Source organism: Pristiophorus japonicus, chromosome 15 (genome assembly GCF_044704955.1).
Source record: "Pristiophorus japonicus isolate sPriJap1 chromosome 15, sPriJap1.hap1, whole genome shotgun sequence".
Lineage (NCBI taxonomy): Eukaryota > Metazoa > Chordata > Chondrichthyes > Pristiophoridae > Pristiophorus > Pristiophorus japonicus.
This window is the reverse complement of record NC_091991.1, coordinates 15,565,289-15,590,911: the sequence shown is the minus strand read 5'-3', so window position 1 is coordinate 15,590,911 and position 25,623 is coordinate 15,565,289. Positions and strand designations below refer to the sequence as shown.

General features: G+C 50.3%; 1 protein-coding gene across 1 annotated transcript in view; it reads right to left on the bottom strand.

The window, feature by feature from the left end:
• The window catches only part of acss3 (acyl-CoA synthetase short chain family member 3), a 95,369-nt gene extending 82,741 nt beyond the window's left edge, over positions 1 to 12,628 (bottom strand). The window contains exons 1-2 of the mRNA XM_070901571.1: positions 12,201 to 12,628; positions 3,433 to 3,577 (exon numbers count right to left, since the gene is read on the bottom strand). Of these exons, the coding sequence (XP_070757672.1) occupies positions 3,433 to 3,577; positions 12,201 to 12,607 (552 nt within the window). The 5' untranslated portion in view covers positions 12,608 to 12,628. The remainder of the gene's footprint in view (positions 1 to 3,432; positions 3,578 to 12,200) is intronic.
• Positions 12,629 to 25,623: the final 12,995 nt, after the last annotated feature.

The window sequence follows — 25,623 nt, the reverse complement described above, 5'->3', positions numbered from 1 at the left end:
TGCTCTAATTTTATCGGTCTAAAAAGTCAGTAACATTTGCTCGTGCAATCATATTATCAGTGTATCTATTAAAGATTAACTATCGTTCAATGTTATGCTGATGCTTATGCCTGAAACAAATTGGCTTGCACGGAAGAACTAAGTTTGTTCTGTCAAACATTTTTTTTTGGTTAATGCAAATTGTATTGCAGTTACGGTAAACTGGTATACTGCTGTTAGACGAGAAGAGAATTGTGGATCTCCTCATCCCTCACCTACAATCCTTTATGTGCAATGGTGTAAATCGTCATGCATCCATTTGTTAACTCATCAGTGACTGTAGGAGCATTTCTGCACCAATATTTTGAATTTATTGAGATGGCAAAATTGTTCCATGTATTAGAGCCAATGCGCATATTATGTGTGCTCTAATGTTTGGTAATTTTTGTGTTCTTACTAAGTTTTGCCTAGGTTCTCAATTCCACTAGGGTCCAAACCACCTTGGCATGTAGACCCTGTGCTAACAGTCTTTTTGGGCTTGTTAAACATCAAAAGTATAAATTTGCTGGTCTCCTTTCCAGTCCACGGTGCATAAATTACAAAGGGGAGCATTAAATCAGCAGGGCGAAATGGTCTCCAGCACAGAGACACATCATCATAATAGGCAGTCCTCGGAATCGAGGAAGACCTGCTTCCTCTCCTAAAGTGAGTTCTCTGGTGGCTGAACAGTCTAATACGAGAGCCACAGACCCTATCACAGGTGGGACAGACATTCGTCGAGGGAAGGGGTGGGTGGGGCTGGTTTGCCGCACGCTCCTTCCGCTGCCTGCGCTTGATCTCTTTGTGTTGAGACTCGAAGAACAAAAACGCCCTCCCGGATGCACTTTCTCCACCTCGGGCGGTCTTTGGCCAGGGTCTCCCAGGTGTCAGTGGTGATGTCGCACTTTACCAGGGAGTCTTTGAGGGTGTCCTTGTAACGCTTCCGCTGCCCACCTTTGGCTCGTTTACTATGACAGAGCTCTGCATTAAGCATTGGCTTAGGGAGTCTCGTATCTGGCATGCGAACTATGTGGCCTGCCCAGCGAAGCTGATCGAGTGTGGTCAGTGCTTCAATACTGGGGAAGTTAGCCTGGATGTGGACACTAATATTGGTGTTCTTGTCCGCCCAGGGGATCCGCAGGAGACATCGTTGGTGATATATCTCCAGCGACTTGGTGTCTTCTATACATCGTCCATGCCTCAGATCCATACAGGAGGGCAGGTATTACTACAGCCTTGTAGACCATGAGCTCAGTGGTAGATTTGAGGGTCTGGTCTTCAAACACTCTTTTCCTCAGACGGCCAAAGGCCATCATCGCTCCAACCCTCTTCTCAATCTTCCTCGCCGCCATGCTCCACCTCACAATCAACAAGCTCCCCGCTGGAGTGGAACTAAACTACAGAACCAGTGGGAAGCTGTTTAACCTATGCCGCCTCCAGGCCAGGTCCAAGATCACCCCAGCCTCTGTCGTTGAGCTGCAGTATGCGGACGCCGCCTGCGTCTGCGCACATTCTGAGGCTGAACTCCAGGATATAGTCAATATATTCACTGAGGCATATGAAAGCATTGGCCTTACGCTCAACATCGGTAAGTCAAAGGTCCTCCACCAGCCTATCCCCACCGCACAGCACTGCCCTCCAACCATCAAGATTCACGGCGCGGCCCTCGACAACATGGACCATTTCCCATATCTCGGGAGCCGCTTATCAGCAAAGGCAGACATTGATGCGGAGATTCAACAGAGACACACAATACAAGCAGCAGCTCAAATATTTCAGTCCACAATATAGCACAGGTGCAGCAGCAAGTGTCACGTTGCTGGATATGTTGTTTAAGGAGAAAAGTGGGAAGAACACAAGATCCAAGGGGATTCACGGTCTGAAAAGGAGGACCATCAGGACTCAGTACTGCTGAAGACAGTATGTTGATCGTCGGCGAGAGTGAAGAGGACCCTTAAGAGGAGGCTACATTTCACCAAGGAAACTATTGACAAATTGTGCCATATATTGTAACCAGACCTGCAAAAACTTATCTGCTATACGCTAAAATGAAAGTGACAATGGCACAAATAGTGCTATACAAATAAGCTATTCACAAACAGATATTTCAAGAAAATACCCGAGATTTTGAGACTCAACAGGACCACTTTAATACGCAACTAGAAGGAGAGGACTAGGACAAGTGGGAGACCAGCAATACTGAATCAGCTAACTTCATGATAAGATGGGCATAAGCCTTTCTGGGAGAGAAATCGTAGAGGCCATTAGTAAGGGTAGGTTTGTAGGTATGGTGCTATCACCCAGCAAGTATCCTCCATACTGGCATATGTTTACAATGTCAGAATCAGGTGGGCTAGTTGCTAAAAAGTATGCATAGCTGGGATTGGGGGATGGGGGGATGGGGGGGGGGGCACAGGAGGATGACAGGGAGTGGGGATTAATACATTGGAAAATACAGCGTGAGCAATCACTTGAATGTTCTCCTCTAAATCTATTTCACAGATGATGCTGTCAGGATAAACAAACCAAAAGTAGGCGAACAGCAACATGGATTTTGCTGCCATTATAGCTGCCTTCACAGCTTCAGATGAGAAACAGGGAGCTTAGGACACACAGGCACAAGCCTCTCACTAGAATGAGAAGGTGCACTACAGGGCCATAATATCACAGCTGTGATTTACAGATGGGCAGTATCTAAGGAAAACAATTACTGAACAGCTCCATCTGCGAGATCAAACAATTTATTTACATCTTTATCGTAGTACAAACTACAGATGTGCTTCACTGAAGAGCAATCAAAAATCAACACCAAGCCAATGAAGGCTCACAACCCCTTTCCATCACTCACAAATGTTTGCATATTATAGCTATAACTAGAGAGACAAGACAAACACTCTGCAATCACAGAGTCAGTGTTCAATGTCTTCAAGCAGAGACTCCAGTGGGGAAGGAGCATGGGGAAGCATTCAAGGCAAGCCAGACAGAGTACAGACTGATTGCTGGTAATAGGAAATCAGCTGCCATTCTCATCTCATTGTTGCCCTATGCTTTATCAGAGATACATGTGACGGAGGGGACACAGACAATGATAGCGATTTAAGGCAACTTCCTTGCACGAGTATAAAATATCCTCGCCTTCATCCCCGTGTCCAATTCATCTTGTGACTATATCAATATTGCGTTGCCTTCTTGTATTCCCTTTCTTAAAGTAGTAGTACAGACTAAAGGTGGTTTGTTCAACTCAGGACCTTCAAATTATTCAAAGAGAATGGCAGAGAGATCAACCACCTTCCTTATTAGTGTAGTACAGTACGAGGACTGTTTTGAAGGGTCTTTGAGGCGAACTCCAGAATGCAATGACTCTCGAGCATCAAAGCACAAAGAAACTTAAGTTTAGTGAGAAGTCTGCATTACCTGTTCCAAAGCTTCCTTGTAGGTTATGGATTGTTTGGTGTCAGTAACTGGACTCTCATGAATGATGGCAATTTGATCTCCCAGTCCGTTTTCAACATGACGGTCCAGTGCATTATAGCACACATTAAGTTCTCCATCAACAAACCTGAAATATACAGCAGAAAGGCAAGCTTTTCTTCAACTTTCTAATTACCTAAATTAAACTGCTTATAAACTTTTAGTAGATGTTACTTAGTATCCTGGTCAGTAGATGCCCTACAGCAACAAGAACCTTATGCAGGAACTGCCTGGGCTTGTATACTCAGTTGTCATTTGACTAGAATGGATGGGAGATATAGATGTGGCATCTACCCTGTAGGACATCTCCATCGTCCCTGCCAACTCCAGTTATTCCCTTGCTGCTGGGCACTTCCACATAAAATGATCTGTGTGAGAAGAGACCACGAGACAGTAATAACTTTGTTCACGCCCAGCATTACCTGGTATCCCAACATGATGAATTCAGAGAAGGCACACTGCTGTAGACAGGAGCCCAAGAGCCCCAGGCAAGCCTACACTCAATACACCTGTTGCAGAAGGTCTCCCGAGCAGTCTGCATGCCAGTCAAGCGATCATGCTTCACTGCACATGTGGGTAGGGGACTCCGCCATGAATGTTCCCAAACTGTGCAGTGTGTTTGGCATACCCTCGTTGTCTCCACCATAGTGAATATGTCAGAGGAGCAGTGGGAACGTATCTTATAATGCGTATAGTGTCAGCCGTGACTCAGTGGGTAGCACACTTGCCTCTGAGTCAGAAGGTTGTGGGTTCAAGTCCCACTCCAGAGACTTGAGCACAAAAATCTAGGCTGCCACTCCAGTGCAATACTGAGGGGCAGTTGCACAGGTGGAAGTGTCATCTTTCAGATGAGATGTTAAACTAAGGCCCCACCTGCCCTCTCAGGTAGATGTAAAAGACCCTATGGCACTATTTTGAAGAAGAGCAGGGGAGTTATCCTGGTGTTCTTCTGGACAATATTTATCACGCAATCAACATCACTAAAAAAAAAACAGATTATCTGGTCAATCATCACATTGTTGTTTGTGGGAGCTTGTTGTGCAAAAATTAGCTGCCTTATTTCCAACATTATAATAGTGACTATACGTCAGGAAAAAAGTACTTCATTGGCTGTAAAGCACTTTGGGATGTCACTACATGCGAAAGGCACTATATAAATGCAAGCCTTTCTTTTGTAGTATGACACCTCTTGAAACACAGCTACACATAAAGACATATCAGTGTTATACTGAAATGCTGCTCTGGCTCAGTGTGTGGGGGGGGGAAGAGAATGAGTGAATGAAGAGATAAGGAATGAAAAGCATAGGATACTAGATGTGAGCTTGGAGAAAGCTTCCAGCTTCAACCTCCTCAATCCCCTCCATGCCCAGGAACTCCATGGACTTCTCCTCACAAAGAGTTATGGATCACAGCTTTGATATTTGTTTTTCTGACTGCATGCACTCTCACCCATTTTGTACAACCTCTTCCTGCAAGCAAACAGGAAAGGGAGATACATCGGAAAGAGAGCGATGCGTGACTCCAGTGACTAGGCTGCCAGTCACCTTCTGGGATTTTGTAAACATGCACTATGCAGATATCTTACATCTTATGTTGGCAGCATAGCTGGCATTATGCTTACCATATTTAATGGGCCACAGAATCAAAACACATTATATCATCATCATCAAATCTACAGCACAGAAACAGGCCATTCGGCCCAACTGGTCTATGCCGCTGTTAATGCTCCACACAAGCCTCCTCCCACCCCTCTTCATCTAACCTCATCAGCCCTTCCATTTCTTTCTCCCTCATGTGCTTACCAAGCTTACCCTTAAATGTATCCATGCTACACATTCTAACAGCAACAGGCATTTGCACCAAGATAATCTAATTAAATCTACATTGTAGTTTTCTTTTGCAAGAATGCTATCTATTTTTAGTGTGAATTTCCATTAGCATTTTTAGAATATGGGTGCCTTAAAGCATATAGAAAGATGACAGTGCATAGAAGGTTCTGTGCATTTAAAAAGAAATAAACAGCAAGATATATTAATATTGCACCTTTAACATGGAAACACATCCCACGGAGCTTCACAGAGATGCAAGAGAAAAAAGGCTGATCCAAAGAAGGAAAGATTAGAAGAGTGTGAACAAAAGTTTGGTCAAAGAAGTGCATTTTGAGAGTAGTCTTGAAGGGGGAAGAAAGCTGGCGGCAGAGTGGTTGCAGGAGAGAATTTCAGCACGTGGGGCCTAGGTGGCGAAAATCACGCTCACCGGTGATGGGGTGAAAGGAAATGGGAATTACACAAGAAGCTGGAGTCAGAGTGTTGTGTCCGTAATACTCTTATGAATGACTCCATGAGGTCTAGTATTGTACTTGAGCTGTTGTGACTTGAGTCCCATTTATTGTAACTCCAGAGTGAGGCACAAGCATGGTGGGCAGCCTTTTATACTGGGCCCTGCACACCTATGCAGGTGACCCTCAGGTCTCCCACCGCAGTGCCCTCTGGTGGCACATCTTATGTGACTATACTGTTAGTATACATGGTCTGCATACATGACAGAGTAACAGAGAGTTTCAGGGGAAGGGGCTGTAGGGACATTACAGAAATAAGAAGAAGTAGTGAAACCATAAAGGGATTTAAACACAAGGATGAGAATCTTTATCAACAACAGGTATTTATATATCACATTTAACGTAGCAAAACAACCCACGGGAGTGTTTTAAGACAAAGCAAATAAATTTGACACCGAGCCACATAAGAATAAATTACGGCAGGTGAGCAAAAGCTTGATCAAAGAGGTAGGCTTTAAGGAGCGGCTTAAAAAAGGAGGAAAGAGAGGTAGAGAGGTTTAGGGGGGGAATTCCAGAGCTTGGGGCCTAGGCAGCTGAAGGCACATCCACCAATGGTTAAGCAGTTATAATCAGAATTTGAGGAGCGCAGACATCTCGGGGGATTGTGGGGCTGAAGGAGATTACAGAGATATGGAGGGGCGAGGCCATGGAGGGATTTGTAACAAGGATGAGAGTTTTGAAATCGAGGCGTTGCTTAACCAGGAGCCAATGTAGATAGATCGGCAAGTTCAAGAGTGATGGGCGAGCGGGACTTGGTGCGAGTTAGGACATGGGCTGCCGAGTTTTGGATGATCTGGAGTTTACATAGGGAAGAATGTGAGAGGCCAGCCAGGAGTGCATTGGAGTAGTCAAGTCTAGAGGTAACAAAGGCATGGATGAGGGTTTCAGCAGCAGATGAGCTGAGGCAGAGGCGGAGACGGGCGATGTTACGGAGGTGGAAATAAGTGGTTTTATTTAGCTTAAAGTTTTGGGGGACTGGGAATCAAAGTAAGTCAGTGAGGATAGAGTTGATGGGTGAGCAGGACTTACTGTAGGATAGGATACAGGAAGTGGTATTTTGGATGAGGTGAAGGTTATGGCATGTGAAGGATGGAAAATCATGCAGAACAGAATTGGAGTAATCAACCTTGCTTTGAGGGACAGCTTTTAGCAGTCCATTAAGATTTGCTGGTTTCTAATAATATGCCTTTGATCCTGCAGTACTCCCAGCACATCCTGTGCTGAACGCAAAATATTTATTATGAGCGGGCCTCGCACTATATAACAAGATCAATTCTACAGGCATTTCTAGCATTCACTGCATTGGACTACATTTTGCACACCACCGTGATAAATGAAGTGGTGCAAATTAAAGAAGAACGTTATTATGGTTATAATTGTTGTGAATCTATCTGGGTGTAATGTTTCATCTGCCTATATTGAACTAATAGACTGCCTGATTTCCTCCAACCTAATGCAGTTAGTTCTCTCAGGTCCCCCCCCAATCGCAAAAAAAATCTGCTAGTAATTTATGCTCAATTCAGACCTCTGTTGAACAATTTGAAACCTTGTAACATTGAGTTGATCTTTGTAAGGCCTACTGTTATCTGGCCATCTGTTTGCCATAATGTTGCAATAATCTGACTCAACTGTTGTTTTCAGTGTATACGCAAGTAGGGAACCAAACCTATCACCATACTGATGACAAGTCCCGGTGACGCGATTTCTGTACTGTCAAAAATAATACCCATTTGCATAAGCTCAGTGCCCTAGTCATTCTTGTAACAAACCCAGTCACTGTATAATTCTCTAAAAGTTTGAGTGTGTTTTGCCTATCTCTTCTTTTTGAAGGTATGGATGATAGATCCACATAAAACTATTATAACACGTTTCAGTGCAGAACTAGCAGGGTGCTCAGTGCCTGATTGTTCTCAAGATAGAGAAGGAATTATGGGTTACATGATCTCCCCCCAGCCTCCATGATCTCCCACCGACCCCCGATCACTCTCTCCTCTGCGCTCCCCGGCTATGACCTACCAAGTTAGAAACATTCAGGTGTCTCCATCCCAACTTCTCAGGTACATTTCGGTTACGGGTTTCGGGTCTGTTTTAGATATTCTCTCAGGTACAGCAGTTCTGGTCTCTCCTATAAGCAGCCTGAGTCAGGATTGCGCCAGTAAGGCCCGGTATCTAATTAAACATTAGCATAATCCAGAGATGTAACAATAGGACACCCTTGGATCTGAACTGGATACCAAGAAATTGATATTTAAAGGGAGGCGGGGAGCAAGGGGAGGGGCTGAAGCGGCCAGGAAATGTGAGTAACGCGGAGGACCTGCCAAATTTAACAACAGGACCTCATGTTTTTTCTTAAAATTTCTCGGATTCCCAGTCGGGGTCGAAAGACTGGCTGGCTGGCGGGCAGGAAGGCCCACGCTGGTAGGTCGTAGACGGGGAGCGGAGAGGAGAGATCGTGGGTCAGTGGAAGATCATGGAGGTTGGGGGAAGAAAGAGATCCTGTAGTCCGAGGGGGGGGGGAAGGGAGAAAGAGGAAGATCGTGGAGGTCAGGGGGAGATTGGAGGTTGGTGGCGGGAGATCATGGAGGCCAGTGCAGGGGAGATTAGAGAGGCTGGGGACTAGGTTGTGGAGATCAGGCGAGATCAGAGGTTGGCGGGGGAGATCCTGGAGGCTGGGGGAGTGGGGGCAATATCGTGGAGGCGGGGGGGGGGGGGGGAGGGAGGAAGGGGAATCACAGAGGCTGTGGCCTCTGATCTCTTTGGCGAGAAGTTTGGCTTTTCCAACGTTCAGTTGCATTAAACGTAGCACGAGTTGCCGTGACGTCAACAAGCTGTCTAACCAACCAATCACATTACAGAATTTTCAGAGAGACCAGGAAAAAGATAGCACTAATAACCACTTAAAAAATTTTGCAGAGGGCGAAATAAAGACTAGAACATACACATTGGGTTAAGGTAAAAGTTGAAATATCATGAACAAATGCTTTTTAAAAAAATAATTTATATTGATTTTAAAATCTAATCATTTTTAACTTAATGGAGAAATCTGACATTTTATCAATACAAGATCAGTTTTTCAGGGCCAGAACAGTTGTTTATCAATAGTTATTACTCAGATTGCCGTTAAAAACCCAGTTACACCTCATTTGAACAGATGTAACCTTTAATGGGGTTCCAAATACGCTATTTGTTCAGAAAAGGGGAAGTTTTGGTCAGTTCAGTGATTTTACTGATGGCTGGCTCTGGGGGGAGGACAGTTGGTCCACAGCCTGTGTTGGAGCAGCGAATGACAGACCACAACTTCAGGATTTTCCCGAGAGACTGCGCATGCGCTAAAGCCGGAAGTTGATGTTAGTTTCAAAGATGAAGTGACAGCGAACGCTGCCAGTTCGCCATCAACAGGTCCGCACGTTTTGGGCCAGGGCGTCTAATTTCTGGCACTTTAGTTTGGGAAGCCTTTGAAGGCCATGGACAGGGTGCAGAAGATATTCACTGAGATAAAACCAGGGATGAGAGGCTTTAGATACAATGAAAGACTGGAGAAACTGCAGCTCTTTTCACCAGAACAAAGAAGGTTAATTAGAGATCTGATTCAGGTATCAAAATTATGAGAGACACTGATGAAGTAAATCAGGTATAAGTATTTCCGCTGGTTAATGAATTGGTAACAAGAGACGGTATAAATTTAAGATCAAAAGAATGAAATGAAAAGTTAGGAGTTTTTTTTTAAAACAGAGAGTTGTTAGGACATGGAATGCCCTACCAAAAGTACTCTTGGAAGAAGAATCAATAATAGCTTTAATAAGGAAAATGGTTCAATATTTGGAAAAAGGAAAATGCAAAAGAATATGGAGAAAAGGCAGGAGAATTCATCTTTGTGGATGGCTCTTTCAGAGAACCACAACAGGCGAATGGGCCAAATGACCATACCCTGTACTTTAAATTTCTATGATCACAAATTTATATTTCAAAGATATAATGACCCAGAATTTGCGGTCAGTGATGAAGTGACGGCGCTTGCCGCTGACCTCGAAGGGCTCCCCAAACCTGTGTTTGAATCTACGTGCTACAATCAAACGAATCCTAAACATCCAGGAATAGTGATGTCATCAAGCTGGCTAAGCTGCCAATCACATTGAAGATTCTCAGACAGCAAACCAGGAAGTAAAATGCATAGATTCTAATTTACTTTTTACAGAGAGCAAAATAAAGTCTGGGAGATGCACATATGATTAAGGTAGAATCTGAAATATTATAAGCAACTTTAAACTTCTAACTCTTACATAGGATATACAGCACAGAAACAGACCATTCGGCCCAATCAGTTCATGCCTACAATAACAGCTTGTATTTATATAGCGCCTTTAACGTAGTGAAATGTCCCAAGGCGTTTCACAGGAGTATTAGGAGATAAAAAATTTGACACTGAGCCGCATAAGTAGAAATTAGCGCAGGTGGGGTATGTTTTAAGGAGCGTCTTGAAGGAGGAAAGAGAGGCAGAGTTGTGGAGAGGTTTTGACAGGAAGTTCCAGAGCTTAGGGCCTAGGCAACAGAAGGCCGACCACCAATGGTTGAGCAATTAAATCAGGGATGCTCAAGAGGGCAGAATTGGAGGACCGCAGACATCTCAGGGGGGTTGTGAGGCCGGAGGAGATTACAGAGATAGGGAGGGATTTGAAAATAAGGATGAGAATTTTGAAATCAAGGCATTGCTTAACCGCGAGCCAATATAGGTCAGCGATCACTGGGGTAATGGGCGAGCGGGTCTTGGTGCGAGTTAGGACGGAGGCAGCCGAGTTTTGGATCACCTCTAATTTACATAGAGTAGAATGTGGGAGGCCAGCTAGGAGTGCATTGGAATAGTCAAGTCTAGAGGTAACAAAGGCATGGATGAAGGCTTCAGCAGCAGATGAGCTGAGGCAATGGCGGAGACATGTGATGTTATGTAGGTGGAAATGGGCGGTCTTAGTTCTGCTGTGGATATGTGGTCGAAAGCTTATTTCAGGGTCAAATGGCACCAAGTTTGCAAACAGTCTGGTTCAGCCTCAGACAGAAGTTGGGGAGAGGGATGGAGTCAGTGGCTAGGGAACGGAGTTTGTGGCGGGACCAATCCCATTAATGGAAAAATTTAACATTTCACAAATATAAAATTAGATTTTCAGGGACAGAGCATTTCAAGAGTCAGTACGCCATTAAAAACCCAGTTAAACTTCTTTCAACAAAGCTCGAAGTTTTGGAGCATTTTTAAACTGCGATATTAATTATAAAAAGGGGACGTTTTCATCAGTTCATGTGATTTCACTGATTGATGGCTCTGGGGAGTTCCACAGTGAAGATTGACCTCAACTTCAGGATTTCCACGTTTATCTGCGCATGCACTAAATCCTGAAGTTACGGTCATTTTCAGAGTAATGACGGGGAACACTGGCAGATCCACCGTCATTACCACTGCACAATCTGGGCCATTGGTCCAGGTGATTGATAACTTGCTTTAATCTCCTTCTTACACTTTATGCCATGTGAACCACTCCATAGGTTAATTAATTCCACCTAACACATGGAATTCTAAGTGTTGACTCCTAGTTAGTTATGATCTTCCCCACAAGTGGAAACATATGAAGAAAAACTGGATTGACTAGGCTTATATTCACTGGAATTTAGAAGAATGAGGGGATCTCATAGAAACATATAAAATTCCGACTGGATTAGACAGGTTAGATGCAGGAAGAATGTCCTCGATGTTGGGGAAGTCCAGAAAGTTGTTGAGGCCAGTTCGTTGGATATATTCAAAAGGGAGTTAAATGTGACCCTTACAGCTAAAGGTATCAAGGGGTATGGAGAGAATGCAGGAATGGAGTACTGAAGTTGCATGATCAGCCATGATCATATTGAATAATGGTGCAGGTTCAAAGGGCCGAATGGCCTACTCCTGCAACTATTTTCTATGTTTCTATGTTTTCATTTGTGGGGAAGAGTATAACTAGAGGCCATCAATATAAGATAGTCACCAAGAAATCCAATAGGGAATTCAGCCGCAACTTCTTTATCCAAAGAGTGGTGAGAATGTGGAACTCGCTACCACAGGGAGTGGTTGAAGCAAATCGTTTGGATGCATTTATGGGGAGGTTGGCTAAGTATGAGGGAGAAGGGATTAGAGGGTTAAGCTGATAGATTTAGATGAGGAAAGACGGGAGGAGCCGCGTGTGTAGCCTAAACGCCAGCATGGACTGGCTGGGCCGAATGGCTTGTTTCTGTGCTGTATATCCTATGCAATCCTATGCAAGTTATTTATACTGGTTCACTGGTTCTGTACGCATTATTATTAACCAAGCTCTTTATGAAGCACACAGTCTTACAGTTTAAAAACGTAACTTACCAGCGCACAAATGGTGGACTTGAAAAGTCGAGAGTTTTTTGCCAGGGTTTGAACCACGAGATCTCCTGGGCACATTCGCTCCAGAACTGTTCTGGTTCTTCGACAGAAGTGCGAAATGCACTCTCGTAACTTGCCCGGGGATCGACAGCTGGGCAACTGGCAGAGCAGTGAAATCTTCGCCGGGTCTCGCCGTTATGGAAGAGGTAGCGAGGTGCGGTGTGGTGCGGCGATCGAACCAGCACAGCCCTCAGCCCAGTCCAAGGGCGCTCCTGCCTCCCACTCCCCGCGACCCTCCCGGGGCTCTCGCCGCCTTTGCAACCTGCATTTCCAAAACGAGCAACCACAGCATGATCTGTAGCTCGACACAGTCTGGCCAAGAACAGCCTGTGCAGTGAACTGAATGGCATTTTTCCCAAACTTCACTCGCGGCTCAGGAACTCCACGCGAATTCAGACTTGCAAAGTGTTGTCGTCACCTTAGCCCGCCGCGTCGGTAAACACCCGCCCCGCGGCAACAGAAGAAAGGGAATGTCACCAATGCTGGAAATTTAAAATAACAGAAAGTGCTCAGCAGGTCAGGCAGCGTCTGTGGAGCGAGAAACCGAGTTAACAGCGGCCAGAGTTTACTCGAATGGTCGCAGTACAGGAGGCCATTCGGCCCGTCGAGCCTATGCTGGCTTCGCAGGTGGGTAATAACAGCGTTCGCCGTCTTTACCCCTTTAAAACTGACCGCAATTTCAGGAAGTAGCCCTAAAAAAAACCAAGGGGGCACTTGAAAAGTTTTTGGAGTGTCCCTCCCCCTTTAATCAGGGGGCACTTGATTACTGATCACAGCTTCAAATAGTTGTAGCAGATGGCAATTCTGTTCTCATGCACTGCTCCGACACTGGCTGCGCTGTCGTCTGGCCCCTCTACAGCCAGCAGTCAGTGAAACTGATGAAAACTTGGTCTTTTCCGTGATAATATCGCTGTTAAATATCCCATTAAATATTGGGCCTTGTTGAATTAGGTGTAATTGCGGTTTTAACAGCGTAGTGACTGCTAAACAACTGTTATGACCCTGTAAAACTAATGTTTGTTTTTGCGGAGTGTCAAATTTCGCTATTGTGATAAAAATTACAATTTTTTAAACGTTTTTTTTTTGAAAAGTTTGATATTTTAGGTTCTAGCTTTTCCCATGTGAGAGTCCTAATCTTTGTTTCAATCTCTGTAACATATTTAAAAAATTGGATAAAAGCATCTTCTCGCATATATGTGAAACCTTTTTTAGAATGTTTTGATGGGATGTGGGTATTGCTGACAAGATCAACAATTTATAGCCCGTCCCTAATTGCTCTTGACCTGGCCCTGTGCCCACAGATGACACCCCACTCTTCCTTCCCACCACTTCTCTTGATCCCTTGACTGCCTTCATGCTGTCTAACTGTTGTCCAACATCAAATTTTGGATGAGTTCCAACTTCCACTAGCTCAGCTTCAGGAAGACTGAAGTTATGCTTTTCAGCCTTGTCACAAAACTTTTGCCCTTACCATACTCTCAGGCTAAACCAAACTATTTGCATTTGTGGCATCTTGTTCAACCTTGAGCCAAGCTTTAAACCTCAGATTCTGTTCATCATCAATAATGCTTATTTCCAATTGGAACAGCTTCTCTGTATATACTCTGTCTAGACCCCTCATGATTTTGAACACCTCTATCAAATCTCCTATCAACTTTCTCTGCTCGAAGGAGAACTACCCCTAATATGTCCTTACTATACAGTACAAACGCACACAAGGCCCATACGAGAAAGAAGGTCACTCTGTGACCAGTAACCTTTATTCCAGCACTGAAGTGGAGAAGATGGGTGGAGCTTCCCCTTTTACACGTGAAAGTCCAGGTTAGGAGTGTCTCCCACAAGTTCACCACCTAGTGGTCAGTGTTCTCATGGTGTACAACTTAGGTCAGTTTATACATGGATTACAATGACAGTTGAATACATGACATCACCTCCCCCCCCCCCCCCCCAAAGTCTTACTGGGCTCTCCTCCGCTTGGTTCCGGTGTTCGGTCACCTGTGGAGGAGTGAACTCTACATCGTCTTCTTCCTCTGTTTCTTCTATGGGGTTGTTGAACCTCCTTTTTGTTTGATCCACGTGTTTGTGGTAGATTTTTCCATTGGTAAGTTTAACTACCAGCATCCTATTCCCCTCTTTGGCAATCACAGTGCCTGCAAGCCATTTGGGCCCTGCAGCGTAGTTGAGGACAAATACAGGGTTATTGATATCAATATATCGCGCCCTCGCATGCCCGTCATGGTAGTCACATTGTGACCGGTGCCTGCTCGCAACAATTTCTTTCATGGTGGGGTGTATAAGGTATAAACTGGTTTTGAGCGTCCTTTTCATTAGCAGCTCTGCGGGTGGGACCCCTGAGAGCGAGTGTGGTCGGGATCTATTGGCCAACAGGAGGCGTGATAAGCGGCTTTGTAGGGAACCCCTTTGGATTCTGAGCATCCCCTGTTTGATTATCTGCACTGCTCGTTCCGCCTGGCCATTTGAGGCTGGCTTGAACGGTGCCGTTCTGACATGGTTGATTCCATTGCCTGCCATGAAGTCCTGGAATTCAATGCTTGTAAAGCACGGGCCATTGTCGCTGACCAAGACATCCGGTAGACCATGGGCGGCGAACATTGCCCGTAGACTTTCTACCGTGGCCGAGGATGTGCTTGAATTGAGAATGTCACACTCGATCCATTTGGAGTAGGCATCTACTACACCAAAAACATTTTTCCCATGATAGGACCTGCGTAGTCCACATGGATGCGTGACCATGGCTTGGCGGGCCAGGACCAGGGGCTGAGGGGGGCTTCCCTGGGTGCATTGCCCAGCTGCGCACACGTGTTGCAGCTGCGAACACAAAGTTCCAGTTCTGCATCTATCCTTGGCCACCAAACGTGTGACCTGGCAATTGCCTTCATCATGACACAATGTCCGGGTGCTCATTGTGGAGTTCTCGAATGAATGCCTCTCTGCCCATCTGGGGCATGACTACTCGGTTTCCCCATATAGGCAATCGGCCTGAATTGAGAGTTCTTCCTTGCGCCTGTGAAATGGTTTAAATTCCTCAGGGCATGCCCCATACTTTGCTGCCCAGTCCCCATTCAGGACACATTTCTTGACTAAAGACAGTAGCGGGTCTCTCTTTGTCCAGACTTTGATCTGACGGGCTGTCACCGGCGAACCTTCGCATTCAAAAGCTTCAACATCCATGACCATCTCAGCAGCATGCTCGGTTGCTCCCTCGGTGGTGGCTAGTGGGAGCCTGCTGAGTGCATCGGTGCAGTTCTCGGTGCCCGGTCTGTGCCAAATTGTGTAGTCATAGGCAGCTAACGTGAGTGCCCACCTCTGTATGTGGACCGACGCATTTGCATTTATGGCCTTGTTGTCGGCCTAAAGGGACGTTAGGGGCTTGTGATCTGTCTCCAGCTCAAATTTCCTGCCAAACAGATACTGGTGCATTTTTTTTTACTGCATATACAAATGCAAGCACTTCCTTTTCTACCATCCCATAGCCCCTTTCTCCCTGGGACAGACTTCTGGAGGCATAACTTCTGGATAGATTACGAAGGTAAACTTGCGCAAAACATAAAAACAGATAGTAAAAGCTTTTACAGATATATAAAACGGAAAAGAGTGACTAAAGTAAATGTTGGTCCCTTAGAAGATGAAAAGGGGGATTTAATAATGGGAAATGTGGAAATGGCTGAGACCTTAAACAATTATTTTGCTTCCGTCTTCACAGTGGAAGACACAAAAACCATGCCAAAAATTGCTGGTCATAGGAATGTGGGAAGGGAGGACCTTGAGATGATCACTATCACTAGGGAGGTAGTGCTGGACAGACTAATGGGATTGAAGGGAGACAATTCCCCTGGTCCTGATGAAATGCATCCCAGGGTATTAAAAGAGATGGCGGAAGTTATAGCCGATGCATTTGTTATAATCTACCAAAATTCTCTGGACTCTGGGGAGGTACCAGCGGATTGGAGAGCAGCTAATGTAACGCCTCTGTTTAAAAAAGGGGGGCAGGCAAAAGGCAGTTAACTATAGGCCGGTTAGTTTAACATCTGTAGTGGGGAAAATGCTTGAAACTATCATTAAGGAAGAAATAGCGGGACATCTAGATAGGAATAGTGCAATCAAGCAAACGCAACATGGATTCATGAAAGGGAAATCATGTTTAACTAATTTACTGGAATTCTTTGAGGATATAACGAGCATGGTGGATAGAGGTGTACCGATGGATGTGATGTATTTAGATTTCCAACAGGCATTCGATAAGGTGCCACACAAAAGGTTACTGCAGAAGATAAAGGTACGCAGAGTCAGAGGAAATGTATTAGCATGGATAGAGAATTGGCTGGCGAACAGAAAGCAGAGAGTCGGGATAAATGGGTCCTATTCCGGTTGGAAATCAGTGGTTAGTGGTGTGCCACAGGGATCAGTGCTGGGACCACAACTGTTTACAATATACATAGATGACCTAGAGGAGGGGACAGAGTGTAGTGCAACAAAATTTGCAGATGACACAAAGATTAGTGGGAAAGCGGGTTGTGTAGATGACTCAGAGAGGCTACAAGGAGATTTGGATAAGGTTTGGCAGATGGAATACAATGTCGGAAAGTGTGAGGTCATCCACCTTGGGAAAAAAAACAGTAAAAGGGAATATTATTTGAATGAGGAGAAATTACAACATGCTGTGGTGCAGAGGGACCTGGGGGTCCTTGTACATGAAACTCTTTTTGGATGAAACTCTTTTTGGAGTTTATCTGCAAAACAAAACACATTAAACCGTGCCACCCGACCTGGGTGACACACCAGACATTTACAAGGCCCTTTTTCTTTTCCCCTTTTTTGGGGTTTTTTTTTGTGTTTTTCTTTTTTTTGTTTTTTTTTGGACACTAAAATCACAATTTTTCCCCAGTGCCCCCTATAAAAGGGAAGGGGGACACTAAAAGAACCGGCAATTAAAACAAATTAAACTTTAAAACGTAAAATCAAATTAAAATTTGGTTGCCGGGCGTGATGATGCACTCCAGTCCCTCCGGTGCCCACCTCTCGCGGAAGGCCGCGAGCGTACCGGTGGACACCGCGTGCTCCATCTCCAAGGACACCCTGGACCGGATGTAAGAGCGGAAGAGAGGCAGGCAGTCAGGTTGAACGACCCCCTCGACCGCCCGCTGCCTGGACCGGCTGATGGCACCCTTGGCCGTGCCCAGGAGCAGTCCTACGAGGAGGCCTTTGGACCTACCCGCTCCCCTCTGCACAGGGTGTCCAAAGATCAGGAGAGTAGGACTGAAGTGCAGCCAGAATTTCAGGAGCAGCCCCTTCATATAATGGAACAGGGGCTGCAACCTCGTGCATTCAATAAAAACATGGAACACGGACTCCTCCAGACCGCAGAAATTGCAGGCGGCCTGGGAGTCCGTGAACCAGCTTAAAAATTTGTTGCACGGCACTGCTCCGTGCACCACCCTCCAGGCCAAGTCCCCGATGAATAGTGGGAGGACCCCTGCGTAGAGTGCCCTCCATCGGGGACCCCCGCCTCCTCCGGACGGCAGGATGGTACGCCATGGCGTGTCTGGACGGCCGGCGAGGATGGCAAAGTTGAGAGTGTGCAGGAGCAGCCCGTACAGGAAACCCCTCCGCACGGAACTGAAAGGCACGGAGGAGATTTCCCCGAGACGGCTCAAGTTGTGAGGCGCCGGCCCCCGAGGGAGGTTCCGGGGTTTGGCGCCGATGAGGAATTCCGTCCGGACGGGGGTCAGTTCGGACGGGATCTCCCCACGTGCTTGAGCCTCCTCGATGCACCTAACGGAGTCAGGGCCCAGAGCTGTTTTTAGCGACTCGATGGCATCGGCCGCGTGGCGGACGTTGGCAGAATTTAGGCGCCGCGCCAGCATGTCTGGCGCCATCCAGCCCGCTCCTCCGCCATCGAGCAGGTCCCTGACCCTGGTCACCTCACCAGCCACAGCCCTGTCTTCCGACCGCCACATGAAACCTCGGCCGTGGAGGTACGGATTCCCGAGCAGCGGCTCCTGCAGGACGGCCGCCACTCCAGCCGGCGGAGAGCTGCGCTTGGTGGAGACTTTGTTCCAGACCCTGATGAGTTCCTTGTAAAAGACAGGCAGCTCCCGGAGGGCGGTCCTGACACCCCCCAAGTTCACAAACAGGAGCTGCGTGTCGTAATTGAGGTCGCGCTGCTGGCGGAAGAAATACGTCGCCAGAGCGCACCACCTAGGAGGGGGCTCGACGTAAAGGTATCTCTGCAGGGTCTGAAGACGGAAAGTCGCGAGCTGGGCGCTGACGCACACCAACGACTGACCACCCTCCTCAAGCGGGAGACTCAAGACCGCGGCAGAGACCCAGTGCTTCCTGTTGTTCCAGAAGAAGTCCACCAGCTTCTTCTGTATCTTGGCGACAAACGCAGGGGGAGGGGTCAAAGTGACCAGCCGGTACCACAACATTGCGGCCACCAGCTGGTTTATGACTAGCGCTCGACCCCTGTAGGACAGCACTCGGAGCAGTCCTGTCCAGCGCCCTAGGCGAGCGGCGACCTTGGCCTCCAGCTCCTGCCAGTTCGCCGGCCAGGCTCCCTCGTCGGGGCTAAGGTAGACTCCCAGATAGAGGAGATGGGTCGTGCTCCAGGCAAAAGGCCTGAGCTCCTCCGGCAGGGAGTCCACCCGCCACTGACCCACCAGGAGTCCGGAACATTTCTCCCAGTTGATCCTGGCGGAGGACGCGGCCGAGTAAATCTCCTGGCACTCACGCATCCTCCGCAGGTCAGCGGGATCCTCTACCGCGAGGAGCACGTCATCGGCGTAAGCCGAGAGGACGACCTCCACGCCCGGCCCTTGCAGAGCCAGTCCCGTCAACCTCGTCCGCAAGAGGCGCAGGAAAGGCTCCACGCAAACGGCGTATAACTGGCCGGACATGGGGCATCCCTGGCGCACCCCTCTCCTAAAGCGAAGGGGCGCCGTCAAGGACCCGTTAACCTTAATCAGACACTCCGCGGCGGCGTACAAAAGTCGGATCCGGGCGACGAAATGCGTCCCGAACCCGAAAGCGCGCAGAGTTCCGAGCAGATAGTCGTGATCCACCCTGTCGAACGCCTTCTCTTGGTCGAGGGATAGGAAGGCGACCGACAGACCAGCCTCCTGGGAACAATGGATGAGGTCCCGGACCAGATGGATGTTATCGTGGATTGTCCGGCCCGGGACCGTGTAGGACTGGTCGGGGTGGATCATGTGGTCCAGCACGGCACCAAGGCGAGCAGACATCGCCCTGGCGAAGATTTTGTAGTCCGTGCTGAGGAGGGAGACCGGGCGCCAGTTCTTAAGGAGGCGGAGATCGCCCTTCTTAGGCAGCAGGACGATGACTGCCCTGCGCCAAGAGAGGGGCATCTCCCCGGTCGCCAGACTTTCCCCCAGGACCCGCGCGTAGTCGCTCCCCAGGACGTCCCAGAACGCCCTGTGGAACTCCACGGTCAGCCCGTCCAGCCCCGGGGATTTTCCCCTCGAGAGCCGGGCGAGGGAACCGGTCAGCTCCGCCAGGCTTAGCGGAGCTTCCAGATTTTCGGCGCCCTCCGGGCTGACCTTCGGCAGGTCCTCCCACAAAACTCTACGCGCTTCCTCGCTGGACGGATCCGGAGAGAACAGAGCCCCGTAATATTCACGGACCCTGTTGTTGACGCCCTCCGGATCCGAGACGAGAGAGCCGTCGTCGGCCAGCAGCGTCAAGAGCTGCTTACGGACACTCTGCCTTTTTTCCAGCGAGTAGAAGAAGGGGGAGTCGCGGTCCAGATCCCGCAGGAACCGGATCCGCGACCTCACGAACACGCCTCGGGACCCGACGAGCTGCAGGTCCTTCAGCGCGGCCTTCTTCGCTTCGTACACCGTCCGCAGGGCCGGGTCCTGGACGACTTGACCGAGACGGGCTTCCAGGTCGAGCACCTCTTTTTCTAGGCGCCCGACCCTGGCCGCCCGCCTCTTGGTCGACCCCCTCGCGTACTCTTGACAAAAGACGCGGACGTGAGCCTTGCCCACGTCCCACCATAGCCTCAAGGAGGGGAAGCCCCCCTGCTTCCTTCTCCAGTCGGACCAGAATCGACGGAACGAGTCCTGGAACCGCACGTCCTCCAGCAGCCGGTTGTTAAAGTGCCAGTACGCGGACCCCGTCCTCGCGCGGAGCGAAGCGAGCTCCGCCCACACCAGGTGGTGGTCCGAACACGGCACCGGCCGCATGGAGGCCGCCGGGACGCAGGAAACGTACGCCCGAGACACGTAAAGGCGGTCGACTCTAGACCATCCTACTCCAGGCCTCACCCAAGTAAAGGCGCTGGAGTCGGGGTGGAGATTTCGCCAGACGTCCACCAAGTCGAAGGACCCGACCAGGTCCCTCAACTTCTCCATCGACGTCATGCACTGCGGGGCACCGGAGCGGTCCCTCGCCTCGAGGGTGCAGTTAAAATCCCCCCCGAGGACAATGCAGTCGCCGACGTCGACGGAGCCAAGAAGAGCGGACACTTCTTCGAAGAAGCGCGTTTGCTGCGGGCCGGGCTGAGGGACGTGCACGTTCACGAGATGGAGCGGCACGTCCCCCAGGCGAACCGTTACGTGCAGCAAGCGGCCTGGCACGGGCTCCTCGACCCCCAAGATCTCCGGCTGAAAATGCGGGCCCAGCAAGATGGCCACCCCACTAGAAATGGCGGTGAGGTGGCTCTTGCGGACTTCTCCTTGCCATTCCAGGAGCCACGTGGCTTCGTCTCCTGGAACGGTGTGGGTTTCTTGCAGGAAGCACGCCGCATATTTCCCCTCCCGCAGGAGCGAAAAATTGTTAAATCTACGGCGTGCCTCTCTGCTGCCGTTGATGTTGAGGCTGGCTATGGTTATCTTCATGGCAAAAGCATAGTGCAACCTCTACCTTAACCTATTGCGGGGGAGGGAGCGGAGTCTTTTGTTGACCTCCACTCCTTCAGCAGCCCAGCGAGGAACTTTTTGAGCCGGCGCAGCTCAAGGCCTTGAGCCTTTGATAAGGGCCCGCCCGCGGCCATGGTTTTAGCGGCGGCGCGGACGGACGCGACGAGCAGCCCCGGCTCGGACCATCTCTCCAGGGCCAGACGGGCTTGGTCGCGGCGACCCCGACACTGGACCAAAAAGTCCCGGAGTTCCTCTGCGGGAATGAGGAGGGTCTCAGTGGCGGCCGCGAGCAGATCCACCGCCTCACTGGCGATGGACTCGAGATCTTTACCCGCGTCCTCCACCGAGTCCCCGTCCCCCTCTGGGAGGTCGCCGCTAGCAGCCGGCCCGTCGACCGCACGAGGTACGGCAAACGGCCCGGTCGCTCCATCTGGCCCTGGCTCTGCCCTGATCCCACCCCCAGGATCGTCGGCAGAGGAGTCCCCACTGGGCTCTTTTAAAATTGGTGCTGGGTCGGGAAGCGACAGCGGAAGGGGTTCCTCCTCCGCCCCAGGAGCCGGGGAACACTGAGAGACCTGGTTTAGGAAGTTCTCCAGGTCCACCAAGTCCCTCAGCTCCAAAGTAGGGGGCGAGGGTTGTTGTTCTTCCCTCTCCCGGTCGCCACCCCCCGGCCCAGCGTGTGGATGTATGTTAAAATTGTTTGCAGTGTCAGTTTCTGCCGAGTCGAGCAAATCCCGGGGGAAGTTGGGTATTGGCTGGGCGGGCTCAGGTTCGGCCTTTTCGGCCCCGCCCGCCTCAGTCCCCGGGACGCTCGACCCGGCGGCTACGCATTCTTCCGCTGGCCCCACGCCCCCCACGACAGGCAGATCTTTCACGCCCTCCCCAGGAGGCAGCAGCTGGGCAGCCTCGACTGCCTCACCCTCCCGGGGGACAGAATCCTCGCGCCTATTGCGCAATTTGGGGGCGCTGGTGGGGGACGCGGGACACGCGGCGGGCACCGCCTCCTCCGCGGAGGGATGTTGTTCCCCCTCCGCGTCATTGGGGCGGTGCCTCCTTTTGTTCCTGGGGGTGCGCGGAGGCAGGGAGACCTCCATGTCTGCCGAGGCCTCCCGCTCCGCGCCCCCCCCTTTTCCTTATCTTGCCCTCGCCCGAGCCCCTCTGCGGTATTGGTCAAGGGCTCGGGCACGGGCTCAGGGCACCCCGCGCTCGTCGGTGACTGTGTTGGGGTGAACGCGGTGGTCAAACTTTCCGGCGCACTGATGGGACCCGCCTCGAGATGTTTCGCCTTCTTCCGCGCCTTCTTTTCGATCGGACGCTCTCCCTCCCCCCCCGCCGGAGGCCATGAAAAAAAAGGCCCCCGACGATGCCTGCGCACCTACGGCTCCCAGCACGCGGACGCAACTAGGGGGAGGGGTGGCGACGGCGCCAGCCTTGGCCGCCTTCGGTGGTTTGGCGGCCTTGGAGGCGGGGCAGTTCTTGCGAACGTGCCCCACCTCCCTACAGGCATGGCACCGCACGCCGTCCGACGTCCAGAAGACGCGGTAGGCAGTCCCCTCGTGCACCACATTAAAAGACCCCTCCGTCGTCTCCTCCCGCGCCAGCCGGACAAAGAGCTGGCGGCGGAAGGAGAACACGTGGCGCAGGCTGCACTCCCTGAGGCCGAGCGGTATGGGGTTGATCCCCGACCTTACCTCCCCCAGTTGGTGTAGGTGAGGGAGGAGGAGCTCAGTGGGAACAAAGGGCGGGACGTTTGATATGATGACCCTCTGCGCGATGGCCTCGAGAGGATCCACCGGCAGGAACGTCCCGCCCACCGTGAGCCCCTTTTCGAGGGCCAGGGACACCGCCCGCTCCGACCCCAGGAAGAACACAGCCTTCCCAGACATCTTGGAGGCTGCAACAATGGCCGAGGGGCCGACTACCCCAGCCATCGCCCGCACGCACTCCTCAATGCTCATTGTGGGGTGAGTGTAGCTCTTGACCCCGTGTTTTTTTGTTATTAGTTTGAATGGTGGCAGGGCAGCAGGTGGCGCAGGAGGCACCGTGGAAGCGGTTGCCACCTGCGCATAAGTCCGAGCTGGCCCTGCCACCGGCGTGGATGGGGTCGCCATCACGGGGTCCCTTTAAGGGCTACACCCACCCCAAAGTCACAGGCCTTAATGGTCTTAATTGGCCTCGTATGTAGACTGAGCAGAGGAGCTCTTAACGAGGCACACCTCTCCCCTAGTTGGCAATTGGGGAGGGGCCTTGCTCCCTCTGCTCAGTTGTGTTTTTTTTTAATTTGGAGGAAAGGGCTCTCAGAGAGAGAGGGGAGAGACAGAGAGAGAGAAAGAGAGATGGAGTAAGGGGGGTGCGGGAAAGAGGGAGGCTGCGAGGGCAGATCTCCCCTCACAGCGATGGGTGGGTGTTTTTCTTGGGGTGCACTCCCCAGATGGCAAAACACACAAGCACAGTCTTTGGGTTGGTCTTCGGGTGGGGGGAGAAGATGTCTTCACCTGGGGCAGCTAGAGCCACCAGGCACACACTCTTAACGATGTTTATTAGGTGATTTAAAGAAATCTTCAGCCTGGTAGCTCCAGCTATCCCAGGCTAGGCAATGGGGGGGGGGGGGGGGGTCCAATTGTGTGTGGGGCCTAGTTGTAAGCAAGGCCCCCACACACACTTCCACACACACACACCCCCCGCGATGTTCCGGCCCTCAGTGGTCTTCTTTCCTCCCCCCACCGATACAACAAAGTCTTTTTGGGAAATGCACCCACACCCACCTGTAGAATGGTAGAGTCTCCCTCCTTCCACACTGGATGTTTGTTGTTGGTCTTTCCCCCTCTCTCCAACTATTTGTAGAAAAGGTAAAGATGTTAAAAGTTTTCTGCTTCCCTCCTCTCCCTCTGGGTGAAAGTTGGTGGTGAAGCCCCTTCCTTCCTTCTCTTCCTGGGCTGGTCTCAGGGCTCACTCCAGGCCTTCCAAACAGGAACTAAGGTTGATAGCTGCTCCTCTCCTCAGCAGCTCAGCTCCAACTGAGCAGGACATGCCTCCACTGCTCCACAATTGGTCCTTGTGCATGAAACTCTTTTGAGTTTACCTGCAAAACATAAAGACATTAAACGGTGCCACCCGACCTGGGTGACACTCCAGACATTTACAAGGCCCTTTTTTTTTTTTCCCCCCCTTTTCTTTTTGTGTTTTTTTTTTTTTTTTTTTTGGGCACTAGAATCACAATTTTCCCCAGTGCCCCCTATAAAAGGAGAGGGGGACACTAAAAGCACATGCAATTAAAACAAATTAAACTTTAAAACGTAAAATCAAATTAAAATTTGGTTGCCGGGCGTGATGATGCACTCCAGTCCCTCCGGTGCCCACCTCTCGCGGAAGGCCGCGAGCGTACCGGTGGACACCGCGTGCTCCATCTCCAAGGACACCCTGGACCGGATGTAAGAGCGGAAGAGAGGCAGGCAGTCAGGTTGAACGACCCCCTCGACCGCCCGCTGCCTGGACCGGCTGATGGCACCCTTGGCCGTGCCCAGGAGCAGTCCTACGAGGAGGCCTTCGGACCTTCCCGCTCCCCTCCGCACAGGGTGCCCAAAGATCAGGAGAGTGGGACTGAAGTGCAGCCAGAATTTCAGGAGCAGCCCCTTCAAATAGTGGAACAGGGGCTGCAACCTTGTGCATTCAATAAAAACATGGAACACGGAATCCTCCAGACCGCAGAAATTGCAGGCGGCCTGGGAGTCCGTGAACCGGCTTAAAAATTTATTGCACGGCACTGCTCCGTGCACCACCCTCCAGGCCAAGTCCCCGATGAATAGTGGGAGGACCCCTGCGTAGAGTGCCCTCCATCGGGGACCCCCGCCTCCTCCGGACGGCAAGATGGTACGCCATGGCGTGTCCGGACGGCCGGCGAGGATGGCAAAGTTGAGGGTGTGCAGGAGCAGCCCGTACAGGAAACCCCTCCGCGCGGAACTGAAAGGCACGGAGGGGATTTCCCCGAGGCGGCTCAAGTTGTGAGGCGCCGGCCCCCGAGGGAGGTTCCGGGGTTTGGCGCCGATGAGGAATTCCGTCCGGACGGGGGTCAGTTCGGACGGGATCTCCCCACGTGCTTGAGCCTCCTCGATACACCTAACGGAGTCAGGGCCCAGAGCTGTTTTTAGCGACTCGATGGCATCGGCCGCGTGGCGGACGTTGGCAGAATTTAGGCGCCGCGCCAGCGTGTCTGGCGCCATCCAGCCCGCTCCTCCACCATCGAGCAGGTCCCTGACCCTGGTCACCTCACCAACCACAGCCCTCTCTTCCGACCGCCACATAAAACCTCGGCCGTGGAGGTACGGATTCCCGAGCAGCGGTTCCTGCAGGACGGCCGCCACTCCAGCCGGCGGAGAGCTGCGCTTGGTGGAGACTTTGTTCCAGACCCTGATGAGTTCCCTGTAAAAGACAGGCAGCTCCCGGAGGGCGGTCCTGGCACCTCCCAA